This window comes from Cyprinus carpio, chromosome B10, assembly GCF_018340385.1.
Source record: "Cyprinus carpio isolate SPL01 chromosome B10, ASM1834038v1, whole genome shotgun sequence".
Classification (NCBI taxonomy): Eukaryota; Metazoa; Chordata; class Actinopteri; order Cypriniformes; family Cyprinidae; genus Cyprinus; species Cyprinus carpio.
In genome coordinates this window covers 18,468,197-18,489,008 of record NC_056606.1, presented here as the reverse complement: position 1 = coordinate 18,489,008, position 20,812 = coordinate 18,468,197, and the positions used below count along the sequence as shown (strand labels likewise).

At 37.1% G+C, this 20,812-nt stretch overlaps 3 protein-coding genes across 3 annotated transcripts; 1 reads left to right on the top strand and 2 right to left on the bottom strand.

Moving 5' to 3' along the window:
- The first annotated feature begins 5,676 nt into the window (after positions 1-5,676).
- Positions 5,677-7,080, top strand: smtlb (somatolactin beta). The gene is made up of 5 exons (XM_042732008.1): positions 5,677-5,720; positions 5,962-6,146; positions 6,282-6,392; positions 6,494-6,673; positions 6,790-7,080. The coding sequence occupies exons 1-5, from the start codon at positions 5,705-5,707 to the stop codon at positions 6,985-6,987; spliced, it is 690 nt and encodes a 229-aa protein (XP_042587942.1). The 5' UTR covers positions 5,677-5,704; the 3' UTR covers positions 6,988-7,080.
- A 2,783-nt stretch (positions 7,081-9,863) lies between these two features.
- Positions 9,864-14,471, bottom strand: kcnj1b (potassium inwardly rectifying channel subfamily J member 1b). The gene is made up of 2 exons (XM_042733025.1): positions 14,155-14,471; positions 9,864-12,448 (listed from the first exon to the last, which is right to left on the bottom strand). The coding sequence occupies exon 2, from the start codon at positions 12,439-12,441 to the stop codon at positions 11,296-11,298; it is 1,146 nt and encodes a 381-aa protein (XP_042588959.1). The 5' UTR covers positions 12,442-12,448; positions 14,155-14,471; the 3' UTR covers positions 9,864-11,295.
- A 2,982-nt stretch (positions 14,472-17,453) lies between these two features.
- dcps (decapping enzyme, scavenger) lies at positions 17,454-20,800 on the bottom strand. Its single transcript, XM_019111663.2, has 6 exons — positions 20,585-20,800; positions 19,458-19,608; positions 19,013-19,158; positions 18,788-18,901; positions 18,592-18,702; positions 17,454-17,922 (listed from the first exon to the last, which is right to left on the bottom strand). Exons 1-6 carry the CDS (start codon positions 20,750-20,752, stop codon positions 17,656-17,658), a joined length of 957 nt encoding a protein of 318 aa, XP_018967208.2. The 5' UTR covers positions 20,753-20,800; the 3' UTR covers positions 17,454-17,655.
- Between the last annotated feature and the right edge of the window lie 12 nt (positions 20,801-20,812).

Below are 20,812 nucleotides of genomic sequence, written 5' to 3'. Positions count from 1 at the left end.
TTCATAGACAGCAGGGGGAAAAAAAATCCATATCCCATCATAAACGCATGTGCATGCACGTGTAATGATGGTAGCTGCGTGTTGATGTTCTCTTTGTGCGGGAGAGTATTAAAGAGCTTAATGAGGTAAAACCATTGTTCTTTTTTATACTCCAACTATTATTCAAACACAGCCTATTAACTTGATGAATTGCGATAATTAATGGATATTTCTCTACGTGGCTTTTGTGCTGTCAGGTGTGTGGTGAATATTTAACTGTTTACTTCACAGGTTCTTTCAAGCGCTTCGCCAGGGGCTCCTGGAGAGCAGAATTTACAGCTGTTTATTTCCATTCTCATAAGCGGCACTATGAATCCATACTCGCGCTCATGATTTAATTATGAGTCACACATTTGAATGAATAAAGTTCACTATTAGTCAGCTGGCTGCAGACCAGCAGGGTTCAGTTAGCAAGAAGCCATGCGATTTTCATAGAGAATGGAGTCTCACATGAAACCCGCGCACTCGACTACAGAAGCCTTTGGTCTCCTCAGGCGATGACCTCCGTGCCGCTGCAAAAACAATGAAGCTGCCTTCCAGCGGTGCCTTCGGACAGCAGAGAGCATATTTGTTCTGTTTGTTATATGTCTGACAATAACGAGATGGCAATCATTTCCGGCACCATATGCTCGCTTAAGGGTTTGGGGAACGCGGTCTCGGTTGGGAACAGTGTGATGTGGGCATTAGTTGAGAATAAAACGACTAGATCATGTCAGAACCGCAGCTTCAAGCTGTTTGCCAGCGAGCCCTTTATCTGACAGCACCGCCGAGCAAATACTGATCAGAGGAAGATAGCTCATAAGTATGGCAGAGCTATAAAATCTCCCAACTCAGTAAAGGAGAACCGGGCCGGGGGGCATGAGATTACTCTTTCGAGATGACCAATTATTTCAAGAGGTGCTCATCGAGTTTTCTGCAGGCCCTTTTGGGGTCTTCTCAGGAGATGTGAACATTATCCTCTCAAATTGCTCTGCCGTCATTATCTGTCTCGTGGCTTTCATTCACCTGAATATTATTTGAAAACCGCATGAATACAGCCCGAACAAGAGCGGCAAGGCGAAATTAACCTGCGAGAGGGAAACAGATTATCACCATTCATGCTTCTAAAATATCTGAAGCACAAACCGAAGGGAAGCAAGAACCTCCCATTGGCTTCATGAATACAGTCTAATGCACACAAAGCCAGTGGCCATGTAAACCTACATTCGTGTTGTTCTGATACCCAACACCAATCAAAAAACCCTTTTTCTTTACTCCGCCGGGCCTCAGAGTTCTCACACAAACCACAAATGGGTCTGATTTGATTTGGCAAACAAATGAACTCCCATCGATGGCACATAGATCCAGCGAGTGTGTCTGTGAGTGTGTGAGATGTACTGAAAGTAATGAATTTGTAAAGCTCATTCCCTTCCCTCAATTAAAAGAGAGCAAGAGCAGACGAGAGTACAACAGGTAATCACACATTTCCATTCGCACTTTCATTTTCCTCCGTTTCATTCTTCATTAAACTGCAGTTGATTTGTTTTCCTTCTTTTCACGTCTGATTGATAGAGTGTATCATTTCACAATCTGTCTTTGTTATCATGACATCTCTCCTCTGCACAAATGAACCCGAGGCCCTCGGTGAAGGAACTGATGAATAGAGTCCATCTGTCAGAGCCTCCTGGACCTTTACTGACACCTAGTGGGAGAAAATTAAGAGATTCTGTTGGTGGCAACAGTGTTATTTCTTCTTTATTGATTTGTTTATATATTATAGTGCTGCTTGCAAAGGAGAGCTGTGCTATAACTTTTCGAAGTAAACTTTTCTAAGTAATCAGGCAATTTATTTGCTTTGTTAATGCAAAAACAATCATGAAAGAAATACTCAGACTTATAACAAAGGTTCTGAACCATATCTAGAGAACAGACCATCACAGAGACCACATAGCAACCACATAAATAAAGGTTTATATTGTTTTATATTTTGCTTTATAATAATTATGTTATTTATGGCCACTTGATGAGATGAGTATATAGACATGTGACTTGCATTGCATTCCAGGTGGAAAAAAGTACACTAGTTCAGTACGCTTCCATAATGTTCTTAAAGTGCTCTATTTTCATGCACTAATTTTGTACTTAGGCTACTAAAAATTCTTTAGGACTTCTTAAGATCTTAAGAACATCTAAGTGTACTCAATTGTACTATTATGGGAGACCTTAGTACACTTTATTTTTACCTGGGGTTCAAGCTATACTTCTGAAAATTGTTTGCCAAAGGCATTTATATAAATGTAAACTTAGAATCCAGAGGTTTAGGACCCACATTCAGGCAAAACTGAAGAGATACAAAAATTCAGAAACAAGAATAGCCACAAACTAAATCTCACCACACTTTACAGCTAAGAATAGACAAAACCCTTGTGGGCAACGGGAGAGCTATACAAACAAATCAAAAAATTAATAAGTCAACTGAACAAAACACACCTGAGACCAATCAAGGAGTAAAAAGGAAATCCACAACAGTATAAATGAGACTTTACACTTCAAAACATGTTAGAAGACAATTAACACAAATTCGTTTCACAAAACACTCCCAAAACCTAATGTTTTTGATCAGTCTGATCTGATCAGTGTTACCAACACAAAAGTAACGTGAGTTTTCTTCACAACATGAGTCATTTGAAAACATAGCAGCCCCTTTATAAAAGGAATAGTTAAAAATTTATTCCATCCAAGATATGGATGAGTTTGGTTCTTCATCAGAAGAAAAAAAAAATTACATCACTTGCTCACCGAAGGATGCTCTGCATAAAAATACCAAATAGTGAAAAGCTGCATGTTTGTAATAAATTAATCAAGATTTGAGTTTTCAAACTTTAAACTGTTACTTTTTCACTGGACTCATATTTTTTCCAGAAGCAATGTTTTAAGGTTTTAAAGCAACCTATTGATAGATTTGTTATACAAACATGCAGCTTTTTGCATCAGAAGATGTTTATTGATGGACTGGAGATGTGGATTATTGTGATGTTCTTATCAGATGTTTGGACTCTCATTCACTTCAGAGGATCCTTTTGTGATGTAATGCTAAATTTCACCAAATCTGTTCCAATGAAGAAACAAACTTAGCTACATCTTGGATGACCTGTGGGTGAATAGGCATTTCAGCAAATTATAATTTTTAGGCTTAAAAGTGTCATTTAAGTGTATACTTTGTGTACGTGGCTCTTCTGAACACAAACCCTGAGGCCCCACTGCTCACCAGCTGTTACATGCTTTTACTACATTCAGCATTAAATTGGGCCTTAGTCATTAACATACATTGTGACTAATTATCAGAAAGTAGGCCTGCAATAACCACATTCAAACATTTGCTGTATTTCACACCATTCAATCAAAAAAACATGCACAAACAAGCTTATCAGATCTACACAATAATTTTTCCCATTAGCAAACACCCTCCTGAAAACTGACACCCGAAGAATTTAAAAGTGGTTCCATTAAAAAATGGTTCCTTAAATCACACTCTTGTTGAAACTTCTGTCACCTTTGTGCCCTTGAGGATTTGACCTGACTCTAGCACTGCAATTAGTCTCCTGTAAGTTGATTTGTGTGAAATGCATTTTTCAAACAGTAGGTAATTAGTGATTCTGCCACCTCATCAAACCTCTGCCAAGCTCAAACTGCCGTGTGCTGTGTCATGACTGTTACGTGGCTGACAGAATGTGAGATGATGTTCCGGTCTTGATTTGCTAAGTAAACAGCAAAGCACTTTTCCAAGCAGTCATTTTCACAATACACAGCCTGATAAATGTAAATAAATCAAAAATGTTATTTTCCCACAAAATCAACAATGGCCATCTTCAGCTACTTTTGATGGTTGACCATAAAATGAGCAGAAATCCCATTCTAGAATCCAGAATATCAAAGAGACTACTTGCTAGGAATAACAACTGACAACCACCAAAACAACCTAGCAACCACATTACAACACCATAGAACACACTAGCATTATGGATTTTTTTTTCTTTGTATGAGCAAACAACAGTCACATTTTACTCACTAAATCAGATATCTTTTGGTCCACTTTTCAGTGGGGAAAGGATCATCCTCACTTACGTCAAAAACATACAAATAATACATACACCTAACACTAAGAACATCACAATTCTCACATCACACCCCCATAAAAACCTAAAAACATTAACATTAAACACTGGACACCCTCATGAAAATGGAAAACTATGAATAATAAAATGAGGAAGTCACCTCAGACTTCCCCACGTCATGAGTGTAAGACAGGGTCTGCTACTCTTACAAAGCATTTTTTTTTTTACTGCATACATTATATCACTGCTGTTTATGTTGGTTTAAAAAAGTTTTACTTCAATGTTATCTAATAAACTGTAGGCTAAAAAACAGTCAGCCAAGCAATAAGATGAACACTGAAACAATGTTATACTAGCCTAATTTATTAATAGTGAACTCCTCATAAGTGATTTTCAAAAGTGAGACAAAAGTTTTTTTTTTTTTTTTTTTTATGAAACAACAGCGCGCATTCGCGGTGTGATATTACAAATGATGGGTTGAGTTTTTTTTTTTTGGGGGGGGGGGGGGTTCAATGTTTGGGTATTTTTGTGTTACCCAGCAACTTAACAAAATTTAACAACCCAGTGTTTGGGCAATTTTTGTGTTACTCAGCCGCTATAACCCTACCCATAATTTATACCTAAAATCAGTGGGAAATGATAGCTGATTAAAAAGGGTGTAGAAGCACCTAACCCTGATTGTAAGCCTAAAACAGATATTTCCTGAAAAGTTGTATCTCAATTCTGATTGGAAAGTTGTTCCAGGATCAACGTCGATGTTGATCCAGAATCATGTTGTACTTGGTGAAATCACACTCACCATTTACCCAGCCCTTAGGTTAAAAACTACCTAAATTTGGTTGTTTTTAAACCCAGTGTTTTTTAGAGTGTAGCAAAGTCCCTTCATCAAATTCTCCAGAACTGTTCACCAACTTTACAACTAAATTTCATATTTACAACAATCGTCTTATAAATGCTGTTTCTTATGCTCAAATAGCAAAAAAAAAAAAAAAAACTTATTTATAAAGTGCGCCTCTCAGAATGCTGTTTCTATAGCAACCGGAGCTTCTAACTCTTTTATTCACAAGGCGGGACTATTCGTCATATCATCTCGTTTGCACTTAACTTTGCACTTGAATATTAATAATATTCTTATATCAGTTTAGTATTGCATTAGTGTAATTTTTAAAAGTACAAATGTTCCACAGTTTCTTATTTGATATGGAAAAATGCATGTGTAAAATTGTATGATACTGCTAAATTACAGTATAACAGTAGGCCTACTACAAAAATGCTGTTTAAAGTAATTTTAAATGAAATATGGCATGTCACATTGCAAGATATAATATGACTCAAATAGCGGAGAACTGAAACAGAAGCTCACAGAAACAGCTGAATTTTGCATCTGACACGTCTTTTTAGTAGAGATGATGCATAAAAACAAAATAACACATGTGGTCACATATCCACTTACATTCAAGTTCTTTTCTTTTTGGTTAATTCATAAATCCAGTAGAGTATATAAGGTATACATAACTGTGAGAGAACTACAGTCAGAGAGTCCAACAAGAATTTACCTTTGTTCTACAAAAATGAAGAAAACTACAGGTACGGAGACTTGCATTTACAATTTTGCACAAAAAATTGATTTGCTAAATGATGACAAACTGAAGTATAGTATGAAAAAACTATTAATAAGACAGGTTTACAGCATATATTCTCAGTAAGGAATAATTATACATTATGCATACAGTTGCTCTGATAAACATTCAGGCTATAAAATCAAAGTGAACATTATAGAATGTGTCTGCTAACGAATCTCTCCTTTTGTCCCCTTACCGTCCTGAAGTTCTACAGGTCTGTGTGGCATTTGTGCTTTGCTCACCGCAGGTCATGACTGGATCTCCTGTAGACTGTCCAGACCAAGATACTGCAGGAACGTCCTGCTCCATCTCAATGGAGAAGCTCCTGGAACGAGCTGTTCAACATGCAGAGCTCATTTACCGCGTCTCGGAGGAGTCCAAGTTGCTGTTTGTGAGTAACACTGAAATGTACCTAAAGCTAAGCTTTTTAAATTTTGCAGTGTACCAAGATTTCAATCTCTCAAAATACCTGATGAAAATAGGTAAACAGTCTACCAGTACAGAATGATTCCTAAATATTTTTCAGGACGAGATGCTCATTTCAAATGGAATGAATCTGCATATTCCCGAAGGGAACATGTGTGCTCCTAAAACGGTGCCAGTTCCTTTGTCTAAAAGTGAAATCCAACAGATTTCCGTGAGTTCCTCTAATGGCATCTGACGAAATTCACTGTAACAGAGTAACCTTCTGCTAAGAACTGCTAAGATAAATTAGTCTTTTTTTGTTGTTCCCTCCAGGACAAATGGATCCTTCACTCACTCCTGATTCTGGCCCAGTTCTGGATTGATCCACTGGCAGAAGTACAGGCATCTCTTGAGAATTATGAGAATGCCCCAAGTGCCCTGCTTACCAGGAGCAAATGGATGTCTACCAAACTAATGAGCCTGGAACAGGGTATAACGGTTCTCATTAGACAGGTGAATGTGAATTGTTGAAAATTATGAGTCCAAACTCTTAATCAAACACTCTTTTTTTAATTCATCTGGAAAATTCCAATGTTTGAAAAACACTCTGTCTCTCTCTCTGTCGTCAGATACTGGGTGAAGGTAGTTTAAAAAAGAAACACACTGAAGACACATCCGATCGCTTTGTTTCTTCCGATATGCTTGAGACTGTGAGAAGAGACTACAGTGTGATCTACTGCTTCAGGAAAGATGCACACAAGATGCAGACTTTCCTCAAACTGCTGAAGTGCCGCCAGATCGATAAAGAGAATTGCTCCCTTTTCTAACTTAAAAAAAAATGTCTTCTACCATATTATTTTTCAGTGTTATTCTGCCAAGGCTGGTTTTGCATTTGCACAAATATTGAATTAAAAATAAAATAAAAAAATGTTTGCATGCATACTTGGAACCATAGTGGGTTTTTGCTTTAAATGTCAGATATGGTTCACTGAAGGTTTGTAAAACGTAATTTTCTAAACTCTCAAACTAACCCAAAGTCTGAGACTTCTGGATAAAAATCTGTATTTGTTTTCCAATTAAACCACAAAATAAATAATATTTTTAAGGTTTTTGAGAGATTAAAAAAAAAAAAATACGCAAAACTGGATCTCATAACATTGATTTGTCTCATAGATCGGATGTTTTGCTTCCACTGAAGCAAAAGATGCTCTCAAATTATAACAGACAACATGGATAATCGGGTTTTCTTCACTTTCTCTTTCAATCATTAAAGCAAAAGGAGGACACATAAAATGCAAAATCTGCTTCTGAATTCAAACTGTGTTGTTGTAATGGCTAAATGTGGTGATCAAAGCAGCAATTCATCTTGAAAATGATTGTGGGTAAATTACACTGAAACACTTCACAATATACCTCAAAGTCCACTAATGAGAACATCAAAGTTTGTGCCCAATTATCACTGCAAGAAGGAAAAAATTAAACCTCTATCCTGAGCCCAGTCTTACACACACTTTCATTCACAGAGACGGTTAATTTGCAAAAAACCCAAGCACACAGCCTAATCCACCACCACATCACACAACAAAAAAACACAACTCGAGACGACTTTACCAACATCTCTCTCATTTACACTGAGAGGTGTTGATGCTGTGAAGGCTAAAAAAGCAGTGAGAATTAGTGAGCTTAATCTAAACTTCCCCACAGCAAGCCATACATAGAGGCTCCGACAATTCAAGAAGCTCTTATAACAGTATGAATTCAACATGAAAAATGTTTTCTGCCAGTGCCAGCCTGCCACTTCGTTGACAGACCATATGGGGGCGCAAGAGAGTTGAGTGCTGCTCTGATGCTATGTTTGTTAGTTGTCCAGTTAGCCTCTGCTATGGAGGCAAGTAGCTGACTGGCATTAAAATGTATTTTGTCTAAAAAAAAATTTTGCAAGCACCATTTATTTTAGTTCTTGTTTAAATAGCAAATTAAAAATGATTTTTTTATGTGATTATAAATAACTGATGTTACACCATTTTAACTCACATTACATTACGCCATTGTTACATTATGCCAATGTAACTCTGTTATGCCCCCATATATAAATAACTGATGTTATTAGTGATCACCTACAAAAACGTTTTTACTTTATTGAATATTAAATAGTTTTTCATTTAATAATACTTTTGCTATTCTTCACATGATTGTCAGTTTAGGGTTTAGGTTAAGATTATGTTATGCCCGATAAAAGGGCTCTTTCACATTTAAAACAGGCTAACTGTTGATCACTCTAAACCCCAGATCAAATCTTTAAACAGACAGCTAGTAATTCACCCAGGGTTAACAGTTACAACAGCTTTGAGGGCTTAAGCCGCTTTTCCACTATCTCCAACAAACGACAAGCGACAGACTGGAAGTCATTCATTTTGAATGGAGAATAGTGCTGGAGGTGTGTGGAGTTCTGATCATATGCGTATGCGGAAAATTTAGATCCGATTTGAGCTGTGAATGCGTTAAAATATTTGAACTTCTGCGGCTAGTCAGTATGCGACTGCCTGACCGGATGTGATGTATTCTGTTAAAAACTATGAGCGTATGGTTAGAATTACCAAGATTTTGTTCACTTTAACATTATCCTTCAAACACATTTTTTTTTAAAATGGTGTTTTAGAATAATTATGGCAGAAATAATTATTTTATAATTATTAAATCATTCTTTACGTTGGTGAATATGCTGAGGTAATGGTTGCTGCATGATCAATTTGAAAGTTCTGTGCGACTGTCTTTAGGGGGAGAAATGCGACAGTAGTGTCCGAATGTTGCGTGCAGTGGAAAGGCAGCTTTATTGTTGTTGTTTTTTTGTAGCTGTCATTATACTGACTTGTCATTTTGAGCAGAAGTCCAGGATTTGTCGGGAAAACATTGTTAAAATGCACCTACTACAAAGAGCAGGTTCTGAAACAACGGACCAGGTGTGAAAGCACCTAGATCGCATCTAGTCTTGGAAGGTGAATTGCTTGTGTTTATGACATGGACTCTATCTGGTCCTAAATTATTTTAATACTTTAATACATTAAAGGGGTCCTATTATGCTCTTTTACAAAGTCTTGATTTTATTTTGGGGGTGTACAATAACAGGCTCTCATACTAGGTTGTTCAAAAAACACATTATTACAACACCTTTATTACAACACCTCTCTCCCCAGTCTGGCATGAACGGCTCGAATAGTTCCTTATTAAATGAAGGACCTCCTTCTGAAATACAAATGTGCTGTGATTGGTAAGCTGGGCCAGTGTGTGTTGTGATTGTCAGCACTCAATGCATGGTCGGGAAATGTCATGCCCATTACCATAGCCGTCTGCAAGCTTCAATGTAAATATTGCGTCAAAAAATCAATTTGAGCACATTAAACCTGGAGGATTGTAACAACTTAGCTAGCGTGTCTCCGACATAGTGATAACACTCATTGCCTTCTCTAGTGCAGCTCAACCAGGTCTCGTCCCATTCGTCAGTATTTGTGATATCACAAATTACGGAAAATATGCATAGTAGTCCAAACAATTCGTTCGTTGTAGGTTTTGAAAAGTGATTTCTGTTAAATAAAATCTCTCCTTTTGAAGTGAACTTTGAGCTTTGTAAATTTGCAGATCTTTTTTATGCTCAAACAGCAACATTACAGACTAACTAAAGTTGAAAAAGCATAACTGACCCCTTTAATATTGTAATCATATTATTTAGTAACATATGTTGGGGGAGGAGAACCGAGGTTCCAGTCCCTCCTCTTATCAGAGATTATCTTACTATAGGGAGATGAGAGGGCCTGTATTACTTACTACTGGAGAAAGCAAAAGGGCTAACTAATAACCATTTATATAAAATAAAATGAATTTGTTATAAAAATAAATGGTTATTAACGTCTTCCTTAACCAATCACATTACAGCCCTGACGTCACTGAATTTCATTCAGAGTTGTGCGACACTCAGTCAGAATGAATGGGAAGTGCCATAAACACAGATTAGAAGATAGGCTGTCGATTCATTAAATGATAAGCCGTTTCCTCTAAAAAGCTGTTAATTCAGCAGAGTGAAGCCTCTCCTCCATTGACATCCATTAAAAAAAAAAAAACAGCCTTTGGTATTTCTTTCCCCATGTACTGCCAGACCGGAAGCGTTAGCTTTAGCCGTTACGCTTTTTCAGCTAATGATTGCAGGCTTGCCTTCTAGTGGCTTGCTCTTATGCTTCTCTTTAATCTAATTTGGCTTGTGCTCTAATCCTCAAATGAACACCCGAAGACATGTGCATTCTAAGGTTGGATCCTAACAAAAGAAACCTCACAAGTGATGATATGAAACACTCTCCGGGGGTTTCAGATTTATACACTGAAGGTGTGGTTTAGTATGGGGGGAACAAAAGAAAATATCCAATAGACTTGGCTATAAATACGTTATTTAGAAAAAAAAAAAGTTTTGTTTTTTAGTTCAAATTAAGAAAACAAAATCCACATTTTTTAACTGAATAAAATGGTGTAAAAGAAGGCTATTGTGATTAAAAGCAATTCATTGACAGGATGTGAGATGCATGTGCAAACAAACATCTGAAAATGTGCATGTCTACAGCCTTTGTCTTCATTTCCACCTTAAACCGAATGGGTCACTATGGTAACTGGGGTTTGTTTTCACCCACAGGTAGGTGGGGCCATCATGTCAACTGTATTTATAGCCACCAAGTCTGTACATCATGCAAATGGTACTGTGTAGTTTGCCACGGTCATACTTCTATAACAATAGATAATTCTATAATGTTACAAGAGATTTCTATTTTAAATGAATGCTGTTCTTCTGAAGTATCCTGATAAAATTGCAAAATTCTCCCAATTTATCCACCATCTTGGTTGTCTTGTTTTTATCTTGTTTTTACAAATGCTACCTTATGGAACAGGCTTTGTGTCAGAATCTCATGATTCCTTTAAAGTCTGCCTACATAGGCAGCTCACTAGGTTTTGGAACACAGCCAATGTGTCGTTAAGGGAACATAACATAACGGACCCTCCTCTTCCTCTCTCCACTTTTATGTGGCATCTAACTTTTACAGTACAAAATGCCACAATAATCACAGGATGTTCACTGTGTATTTAATCAGTCGCTCTTAATCACTCTTTTCAGTTACATCAACAGAGTCTCGAAGGTCAATAACATCAAATCCCAGATTATCGATGCCTTCACGTTCATGTCGGTGGAGAATGAGTTCCTTGTTATGTTTGTTGTTGAAACAACAAGCGCAGTGCGGGGTCACCACTGGCTCCGTTTTGGAAAAGTTGGACAGGTCGACACGGTATTTCCCACCTTTGGTGCGAGAGATGACGGGCAGGAAGCTGTAACCCCACTTGATCTCCTGCGGAAGGTAGGAAGTTCGTACTTGGCAGGACAAGCTGGTGGATTCAGCCGTCCCATCCAGGAAGACCACCAACTCAAAGTCCTGCTGCTGAAGAGTGTCTGCAGCCATTTCGGAAAACGGACTGGATTTGTCAATCACGTGGTACAGTGCAAGTGGACAAACAAAGAACAGGTTGTCCTTCCCAGCATCCACCAAAAAGTCAATATTCACCTGATCCAGTATGATGGTCTCTCCCTCTGGAGTGATGGTGGTCCGGAGAAGCTTTCCATAAATGTGGCTGCCAATAAGAAGAGTTTTTCGTAGGTTGGCCACTCGTATCTGGAGGCATAGACTCCCCTTCCAAAGACAAATGACCGCTATTTCACTGAAGGTTACAGTCTTTGCTCTTCTCTTCGGGAGAGAGATCTTTGCCAAAATGAGTCCACACATAAAGCAGTTTATGATGGCGCCCATGAGGGACTGGATGATCAACAGGGCGACTGTGCCCGGGCAGTGACCCGTGAGAGCCCGACCGCCATAGCCAATAGTCGTCTGGGTCTCTAAAGAGTACAAGAAGGCGGTCGTGAGACTGTTAATGTTATCTATACATTTCATCCTCTGGGATTCAGACGAGTTCTGGAGAACATCTAAGTCTCCGTTGTTTTTTGCAAGCGAATACCAAAGCAAACCAAAAATAAACCAACTTCCCGTGAAGGCAGCGGCAAATAAAAAAATTACAAAACACCAGCGAATCTCAACAAACGTAGTCCAGAAGTCCATAAGGAAAGCAAAGTGGCTGTGATATTCAGTAGTCCCAAATTTAATGTTGCAGTGGCCATCCTTTGTAACAAGACGAGTTCTCCTAATTTTACGCTCCACAAGGTGATTGTGAATTTGTTTCCGGATAAACTTGAACATCTTTCAGCTAGCAGAAAGACATAAACATGTATTTCAGTTATACACACATATATAGCATAAATGAGTACACCTCCTCTGAATGAATATAAAAGACATATTTTCTTAATGATCACTAATATGATTCATGGAAAGATGGCAAAATTGAAACGTATTAACCATATACTTAATAAAAACAACAAATTATATGCCAATATTTTCTGTAAGATAAGTAAATTAGACAATTTTGTTTAAATGAAGGATTGCAGAAATGAGTACCCCCCTAGATTTAATTCAGAAAATGTATATTTTAGTATGTCCTTCAGAACTTAAAGTATACTGCTCTGACCCTTCTTGGCACTGAGTGTACAAGTTCATGACAAATTTTCACATCTGTCCCGTTTAACTCCTGAACAACCTCCTTAAATGCTCTGGTCTTTAATGGGGAGTTTTGCTCATGTTGTCTCCCACAGCTGCTCAAGAGTGTTAAGACTGACTGAAATGCATGTCCAATGAAGGATTTTCACCTTGGGAGAATTAATATCTTCATTGTCATGCTGGAAAAATGCCCAATAATGCAGGGAATGAGGGGAGGGTAGCATCTTTTGTTTCAAGTTTTTGCATTACATCACACAGTAGTGTGTGAATTCATGCCAGCATTGATAAAGCACAACCCCCTCACACCTTCAGCACTCATTCATCCCTGTATAAAAGCTTTACTACCACTTAACATCACTGTGGGTATAAAGCACTCCTCACTGTACTCCTCCTCTAGCAACACCAGAACATTTTGGATGATTTTGGATCCGAAATGATTGACTTGGTCTCTTGAGACCAGAGTATGGATTCCCAGAAGTCTATATTTTGTAAATATGCATCTTGGAAGAGGTTAAATGAGTTTATTTTGCTTTGCTACAGTAGGTAAATCTAGTGGTGACAACAACCGTGTGTGTCACTTCTGCAGGCTGCGTCATACTCTGTGAAATAAAGTGTCACTCTTTTCATAGCTTTTGCTAGCTCTGAGACACTTTTATGCTATTTCTCCGGCTCTTTTTCTAGCAAAAATTCACTCATTACTAAATGAAAACTTAAAGTGAAGACCTGATAATTTCAAGAGTCTTATCAGAAGTCCATTGTTTTTGAATGGTGGTGTTACTTCTGCTCTATTTTCACACTTAAAACAATAATTTGGTATTTGGTATGTTGTAGGAACATATCTTCAAAGAACCCTAACTAAGTAAAGAGTAATTGCTGAATTTGTTAAGTTTTAGAGGGGGTGTACTCATTTATGCTGTGCACTGTATATAAATATTATGCAGTATATATACACACACTGTATATACACACATAGAAATGTGTATTTGAATAAATTAATACATACAAATTTATTTTTTAGTACTTGAAACTATTAATTGTCCCCTTTAATTGGTATATAGAAATATATAAAATACAATTAAATATTATTTTATAAGCTAAAAACACTTTTTTTAATTGTCTCCCCTTAATAATTTAGAATGGAGCAATAATTTCATGCCCTACAAGAAGAAAAAAAATATATATTTTCTTCTGTAAGAAAGCACATTAAAATTCATAAGTTGCTTACAAACCCAAACCTCTGTAGGCAATAAAAGATAAATACTGCATTTAAAGCAGCTCATAATCACAACAAACCACACCAATAAAGCACTGATTGCTTTCTTTGTCACCTATAAATGTGAAAAATGACTCCCCTCATACCTGCAAACTGAAAACGTCCCAGCAAACAAAGCACTTTTTGAAGTTCAGGCCATGAAGTTCTCTTTCTGAGCATAGAACCATCGGGGTGCTGCTAAAATCCTCAATGAAATGTCCTAATCCCAGGCACATGCCACAGTTTACACACTATAAAGCAAAGACAGCTTAGAAAATCATTCCAAAACTAACCTCACATCAGATGTAGTGTTCGCACACCAATCAACCAACGCAAACCACATGAAAACTAATTTAAGAGACACCATTATAGCATACGGGATGGGTTTGCATTGAGGGTCAATGTTCTAGTTATCCGAATTCCTCTTCAGCAATCAGGGAACCCCATCTGAAAGGAGGAACTTCAGCTGTGGAGCTCCTCGCTGAATGCAAAGGCTTTGCAAAGAATAACAGAAATAGCTGAATCACATTTCCTGTTGCGCTGATCCTTGCACACCCCCAAAACCCCAACCCCTTTAGCTCCCCACATCTTTGCATTTGCATTAAAATAAACTGATGCGAATGGTTTGAGATCTGGATAATAAATTTACAGTAAAGGGAAAAGTTCTAAATGTAAACAAAATAAACAAAACACTCCACACAACATGGAAATAACAAAACCAAAAAAACAAATGTTCGTTGCCTACTTTGAGTGGAATTTACAGAAGCAAACACACAGATGTTCGTTGCCTACTTTGATTAGCGTTAATAATAAAAAACATAATTAAACTCAAGTTTACTAAACCAAAATTTAATTACAATCAAAAATTTACAGGCACATAATTCAAAATACCTCAGTCAAACACACAGAGCCACTCAGGGAAGACTCTACACAAATACCACTTATCACACGTAACCACATTAACTTCCTCTGTAACACTGCAGTAAGATAAACCTCAGATTGGCAAATGGTGTCAAACCACACTCATATCACGTAAATCATTTCAGAGAAAGAAACAAAGAAGTGTTATATTTAAACCCTGTAGCTCAAACAAAGCATAGCACAGGCAACACCAAATGCCATGGGTTTGATTTCAACACAAGCTTTTTGAATATATCCAAATATTAGAGACCAAAATGAAAATCTAATTTAAAACCAGAAAAAACTGTACTTTCAGTAACAAAAAAAAACCATATCATTCAACATTTAAAAACAAAACAAAATCACACAACATCAAAATGCCCATTGCACAAAATTTCAAACAAAAATTATAACACAACCAAATTTTTTAAAAAAATTGATAATACAATAGAATATAATTCTGAATATTAATAATATAATATTTAAATTTTAAAACCCACAAAACTAATATAAAAATTCCAAAAGACAGTTTTCACTAATGGTTTTAAACGTTTACACACTGTAAAAGCTGGTTTTAACTTTATACATCGTTTAATAGAAAAACTAAAAATGCGATGTGAAAACATCTACTAGTTGCTGAAACCTGCTAAAATTGTTTCACCAGACCACTGGCTGGTGGCCAGAAAAGTTTCCACCTTAATAACAATAAAGCTCCATCACAACATGATGCATAAATATAAAATACATTCTTATTACACTCCCATTACATCATGTTCTCATTTAATGCTAACACTAATCACAAAAAAAACAAATATATGTATATATATTATATATATATAAATAAATAAAAGAATTTACAAAAAAGCCTTGTTCTGAACTGGAGAGCAGAGCACAATGATATATGGAGATGGAGTGGCTCTATTTGACAGCAGCACTTGTGTGGCATAATCATGTAATTGTTCTGGAGAGCCTCCGTAAGGCCATTTAAAATCTCTTAAGGACTTTTACATTCTTTTCTGGAATTTTCTGTCTAAATATTCAATCCTGCTGCCAAACATATCACAGCAGATAAGTAATAAGACCTGGTAATTACTCGGAATTAATGAACATATAACAATAAGCTGAAGCCTGAGTGGGAGCACACAAGTGATTTAGTTATAGTGATGCAGATGTAAGAAAAGAAAGCAATTAATTATCATTGTACCAATATCATTACTAAAGGATTTGTTGCAACTGGCTTCAAGCACTTTAGAAGAAACACACAAAGATGACATCTTTGACATCTCAATACGAATCAAGCAGGTCAATCTGAATGTGAAGCTTAAAAGATATAGTTAACCCAAAACTAAAAATGTACTCAACCTCAGGTCATCTAAGATGTGAAGCGAAAAGCTGTATTTTTGTAAGAAACAAATCCATCAAGGCGTTTTAACTTTAAACTATTGCTTCTGGCCAAAATATGAGTCCATAATTCATAATAATGCTTCCTCCAGTGAAAAAGTCCTTCATTTGTTCAATATTTGTTTAGAACTGTTATCTCTTGTAAACGGTGCTTGATCTGTGAATATTTGATTTAACAGAGACAAATTTTTAACTAGAGAAAGCAATAGGATAGAGGACTCGTATTTTAGCCAGAAGCAACACTTTCTGTGGAACACAAAAATAATTCAAATAGATTGGAAACTAATGGCTTTTGAGGTCCAAATACAACAACAAAATAAAACAGTCCTATAGTGCTATATTCCAAGTCGTCTAAAGCTGCACAATGAATTTTTGTAAGAAAACAGGCCAAAATACAGATAAGGACAAGTAGCTTGTGACAATTATTATTTTTTTTTAATTCCAGTGAACTGTCCTTTTAAAAATAAGTTTTACCTGAGCAGATATATCAGCAAGAATAATTCTATTGTGTTTTGTGATTGCCTGTGGACAGAGGGCATTGTAAGACTTTGATTGTGTAATGTAAAGCAGTGAAATCTTTTGAACCACATAAACAAACAGCACATAAACAAACTTTGAACAGTCAATCTTTTTTGTTCAGGAGAATTTTGGGCTTTTTCTGTCTCTCTAGCCTTGGATTTACAATGAGCTCTGAACCAAAGAACTATGTTTGTTAAGAAAGTCTATACACCTCACTGCAGCTGAACTTTCTGGAAACCAAAAACAGTATCGGTTGTGTTCTGCACTTACAATATGTTACTCTTAATGCATCTTGGACTAATATTAAACCACTAGGTTTTGTTCATTTCTTCAGAAGAATTAAAAACATTGCAGCCTGCTGCTCTGTCAGTCACAGCCAAATCTCTTCAAAGGATCCCTAAAACCTCAAAGAATAAGGCCTGGGGCCCCATTGGCTCAAATTCTGCTTTAAAACGAATTTCCATGTTGCACCACAGACAGGTACACAGCCTGATGAAACAATTGGGGTTTTGGGTGATGAATTTGGGTTGTGTCCACATGATCACGTCCACACGATCAACCACACCATGAAACAACAGACATCTCATTTAAAAACAATGAGTACTTTAATAAAAATGCAGTTGATGACAAAATCTAACTGGTTTTAGACATAAAACTACTAACAAAGGTCAAAACATGACCTTTTAACAATACATCTAGTAGTACTGTAATAATGCATCTTTTAAAAGCAGTGTACAGATACTTTACATTTATAAAGTAAAAAAAAAAGGTTCCCAAAAATAGGGTCTCTAGACTTTCCCAGCCTCTTTGAACTTAAGGAGCAAACCATCATCGGCCCGCAGCGGGAACGCCAAGCTGCGGTTGCGATAGTAACTGGAATCTGCCTGCAAGTTCTGAATGACATCGGAAAGCAAGTGGGCTCTTTCCACTCTGCAACCTGGAGCATCGTACTCCACAGAGGTGAAATGGACGTGGAGGTGATAGTATGATGGCTGATAGTGGAGATACACGCGCAGTTTTCTCGGAGGGACGCCGTACTGCCTCTGAATGGCATCCTGCGGATATAGACAAGACTTGAATTTAAATTTGATATATGCAGCCATGCTACAGCTCATAAATGTATTTTGCTGTGATTTTCATGGCATTTTAGGGCTTTTGAGTTGAGATTGTGAGATGTTGCAGGCTGGAATCGAACCCGCGTCTTCCACGGGATCACCACAGCTCAATACATCTAGTGCATATGTGGTAAACACTGTGCCACATGCTTTTAAAAAGCAAGCAGCTACAGTGGACAAGCAAAGAGTGGTTCACATGTTCAGATCAACAGGGACATCTAGTGGACATCAGAACCACAACTCTGTTCATTGTGAAGAAGATTCCTTGTGAATTTATTTAGAAAAATTATGTAGAAACTATTCTGTCAGAAATTGCTAGTAAACTTTACAATTAATTTCAAAGAAATGGCATGTAACACACTAAATCACATTTGAAATGGAAAGACTGAAATAATAGTTTCTTGAAAAGCGTATTGCATTTATCTATAGTAGTCAACATTTGAAGTGGATCAAAAAAAGTTGTCCTAAGACAAGAACGCATTTTGGTTTTAAGCTTTAGGACAACTTTGATGCAAGGTTTTGATCAGCTTCAAATGCTGACTACTGTATTTTCATCTCTGAAAAATCATTTTTTACAGTATAGATGAACTTAGATGATCCATAACTCACCTCTCCTTTACTGCGAATGTTTGTGAGCAATGGCAAGTGCTCTGATGTGAGATCCCTTAAACTTTTAACATCCTTCCGATGGACAATAGCAATCAAATACAGGTCTTGTAGCTGGAGAGAAAAGGAAATGTTCCTTGTTTTACACTGGGCTTTTTTCACTCCTAAATATTACGACACTGATTCAATTCAGACTCACCTGCTTTTGATCCCACTTGAAATCGGGCAACAGAACAAAACCAGTATCGGGGTCTGGATCCTCGAAAACAATCCGATCAGCCTCAGCTTTCTTCTCCAATATGTTGTGCACCCACTGAATCCAAAATGAAACATGGGCAGTGCAGTTATATACTTCATATAAGAAGGATACACATGGGACAGGAACAACACTGAAATGAAGGGTCAGAGGTCAGTGAAGCCTCACCTGCACACTGAAGCTCTGGCTGCTGATGTAAGGCAAGGTGAGGTTACGATAATCCACTCCTGATTCTTCAACCAGAAAAACCTCCTGATGCAAATACTTCTTAACATGCTTCTCTGTCGCAGGGCACACCACTGTCGTTTTGATTTCTGTCATGAACAATTTGGTTTTTTATTTTTGGTTTGATGTGTGATGGTGTGGATTTTGTAAGTTGCATGTGATGGAGCTGAACAAGCTTTGGACTTTCAATAAGCAGTCGTGCAAGTTTTTCAATAACAGTAATAACTTTTTTTTGAAGAAACTTGCCATAAAGGTAATGACAGCAGTACTGGGGAGAGTGATTCTTTGTTACAAAAATGAAAAATTGATAAATAAATAAATAAATAAATAAATATCTTATATTTTCACACCAAAAAAAAAAGATGAAGACCTTTTGTTGTGATCCTACCGTTCAGGTGTGCAGGTGCCTGCAGCTGGTATGTGCTGTACACATCATTCTTCATCTCAAGCTTGAGCTGACTGCTCTTCAGTAACTCAGACAGCGTGTCCTGTCTGATTGGTGTTTTCTCCAGGATCACAACAGCGTCTTGATCCTTCACCTAGGAAACACAACATAACCCAGCGATTGCAGGTCACCATAGACTACATTTTTAATGATAATAGTACTGACTTTTAATTACTAGTAGGTAATCTTACTAGCATTAGTACTAGTAAAACTGATCACACTTTACAATATGGTTCCATTTGTTAATTTTAATTAACTTAATTAACATGAACTAACAACCAACGAATGGTTTTATTTTTATTAACTGACGTTAACAAAGATAAAAAATGCTAAAGCATTGTTCATTGTTAGATAATGTTTGTTAATACATTTACTAACCTTAACTATTGGGACCTTATAAAACGTTAACAAATAAAGCTATAAAACATCAAAATGTTATTACTATAAGCAATTGGCTTAGTTTGTATAACAAAAGACAAACAGCATTTAAAAAATAAGTACTATAAAAATTGGAGAGGGTACTAGTCCTAAGTACTACTTCCCAATAGTTCCTAGTAAAACTGTAATGGTTTACACAATAACAACAAGTTTCAGATATTCCGGCCACAGTTTGTTACCAGTAATAATGCTACAGTAACTGTCACTACTGGACTAGTAGTAACAGAGAAATGAGACCTTGGACCACAAAACCAGCCATAAAGGTAATTTTTTTTGAAACTGAGATTTATATCATTTGAAAGTGCAGAATAAATAAGCTTCATGTAACATGATCCTTCTTTAATATCCTAATGATTTTTGGCATAAAATGAAAATCGATCATTTTGACCCATAAAATGTATTTGGCTATTGCTACAAAATTTCATATACTCATGCTACTTATGACTGATTTCGTGGTCCAGGGTCACAGATCAGTCCTAAAATGTAATGAATATGTACTAGACAAGTACTGCTGTCTAATGAGTATGGGCTTATTAATTCAAAAGCCAGAATCTACTGAAACGCAAACGGAGTTAGTAACAAAAAAAGATGGTAGCTGATTTCACAGAGTGATTTCTCTCCCGCACGCGCACCTTCCCATGGATGAAGATGTTCTTCTCCCGCGCACAGTCGCGCAGAATTCGGCTGATTTCGAAGTCCGAGACCAGGCTGTCGGATATCGGCTCTCCCGTGTCTCCGCAATCATTCCCCGCATCGGTTTTCAGTCTTTTCGCAGCTCCGCCGTTCTCGCTTTCCGCCATGATTCAGCCCGCTGAACTGCAACCAATCAGGATGCACCGAGCTAAACACATGGGAAAAAT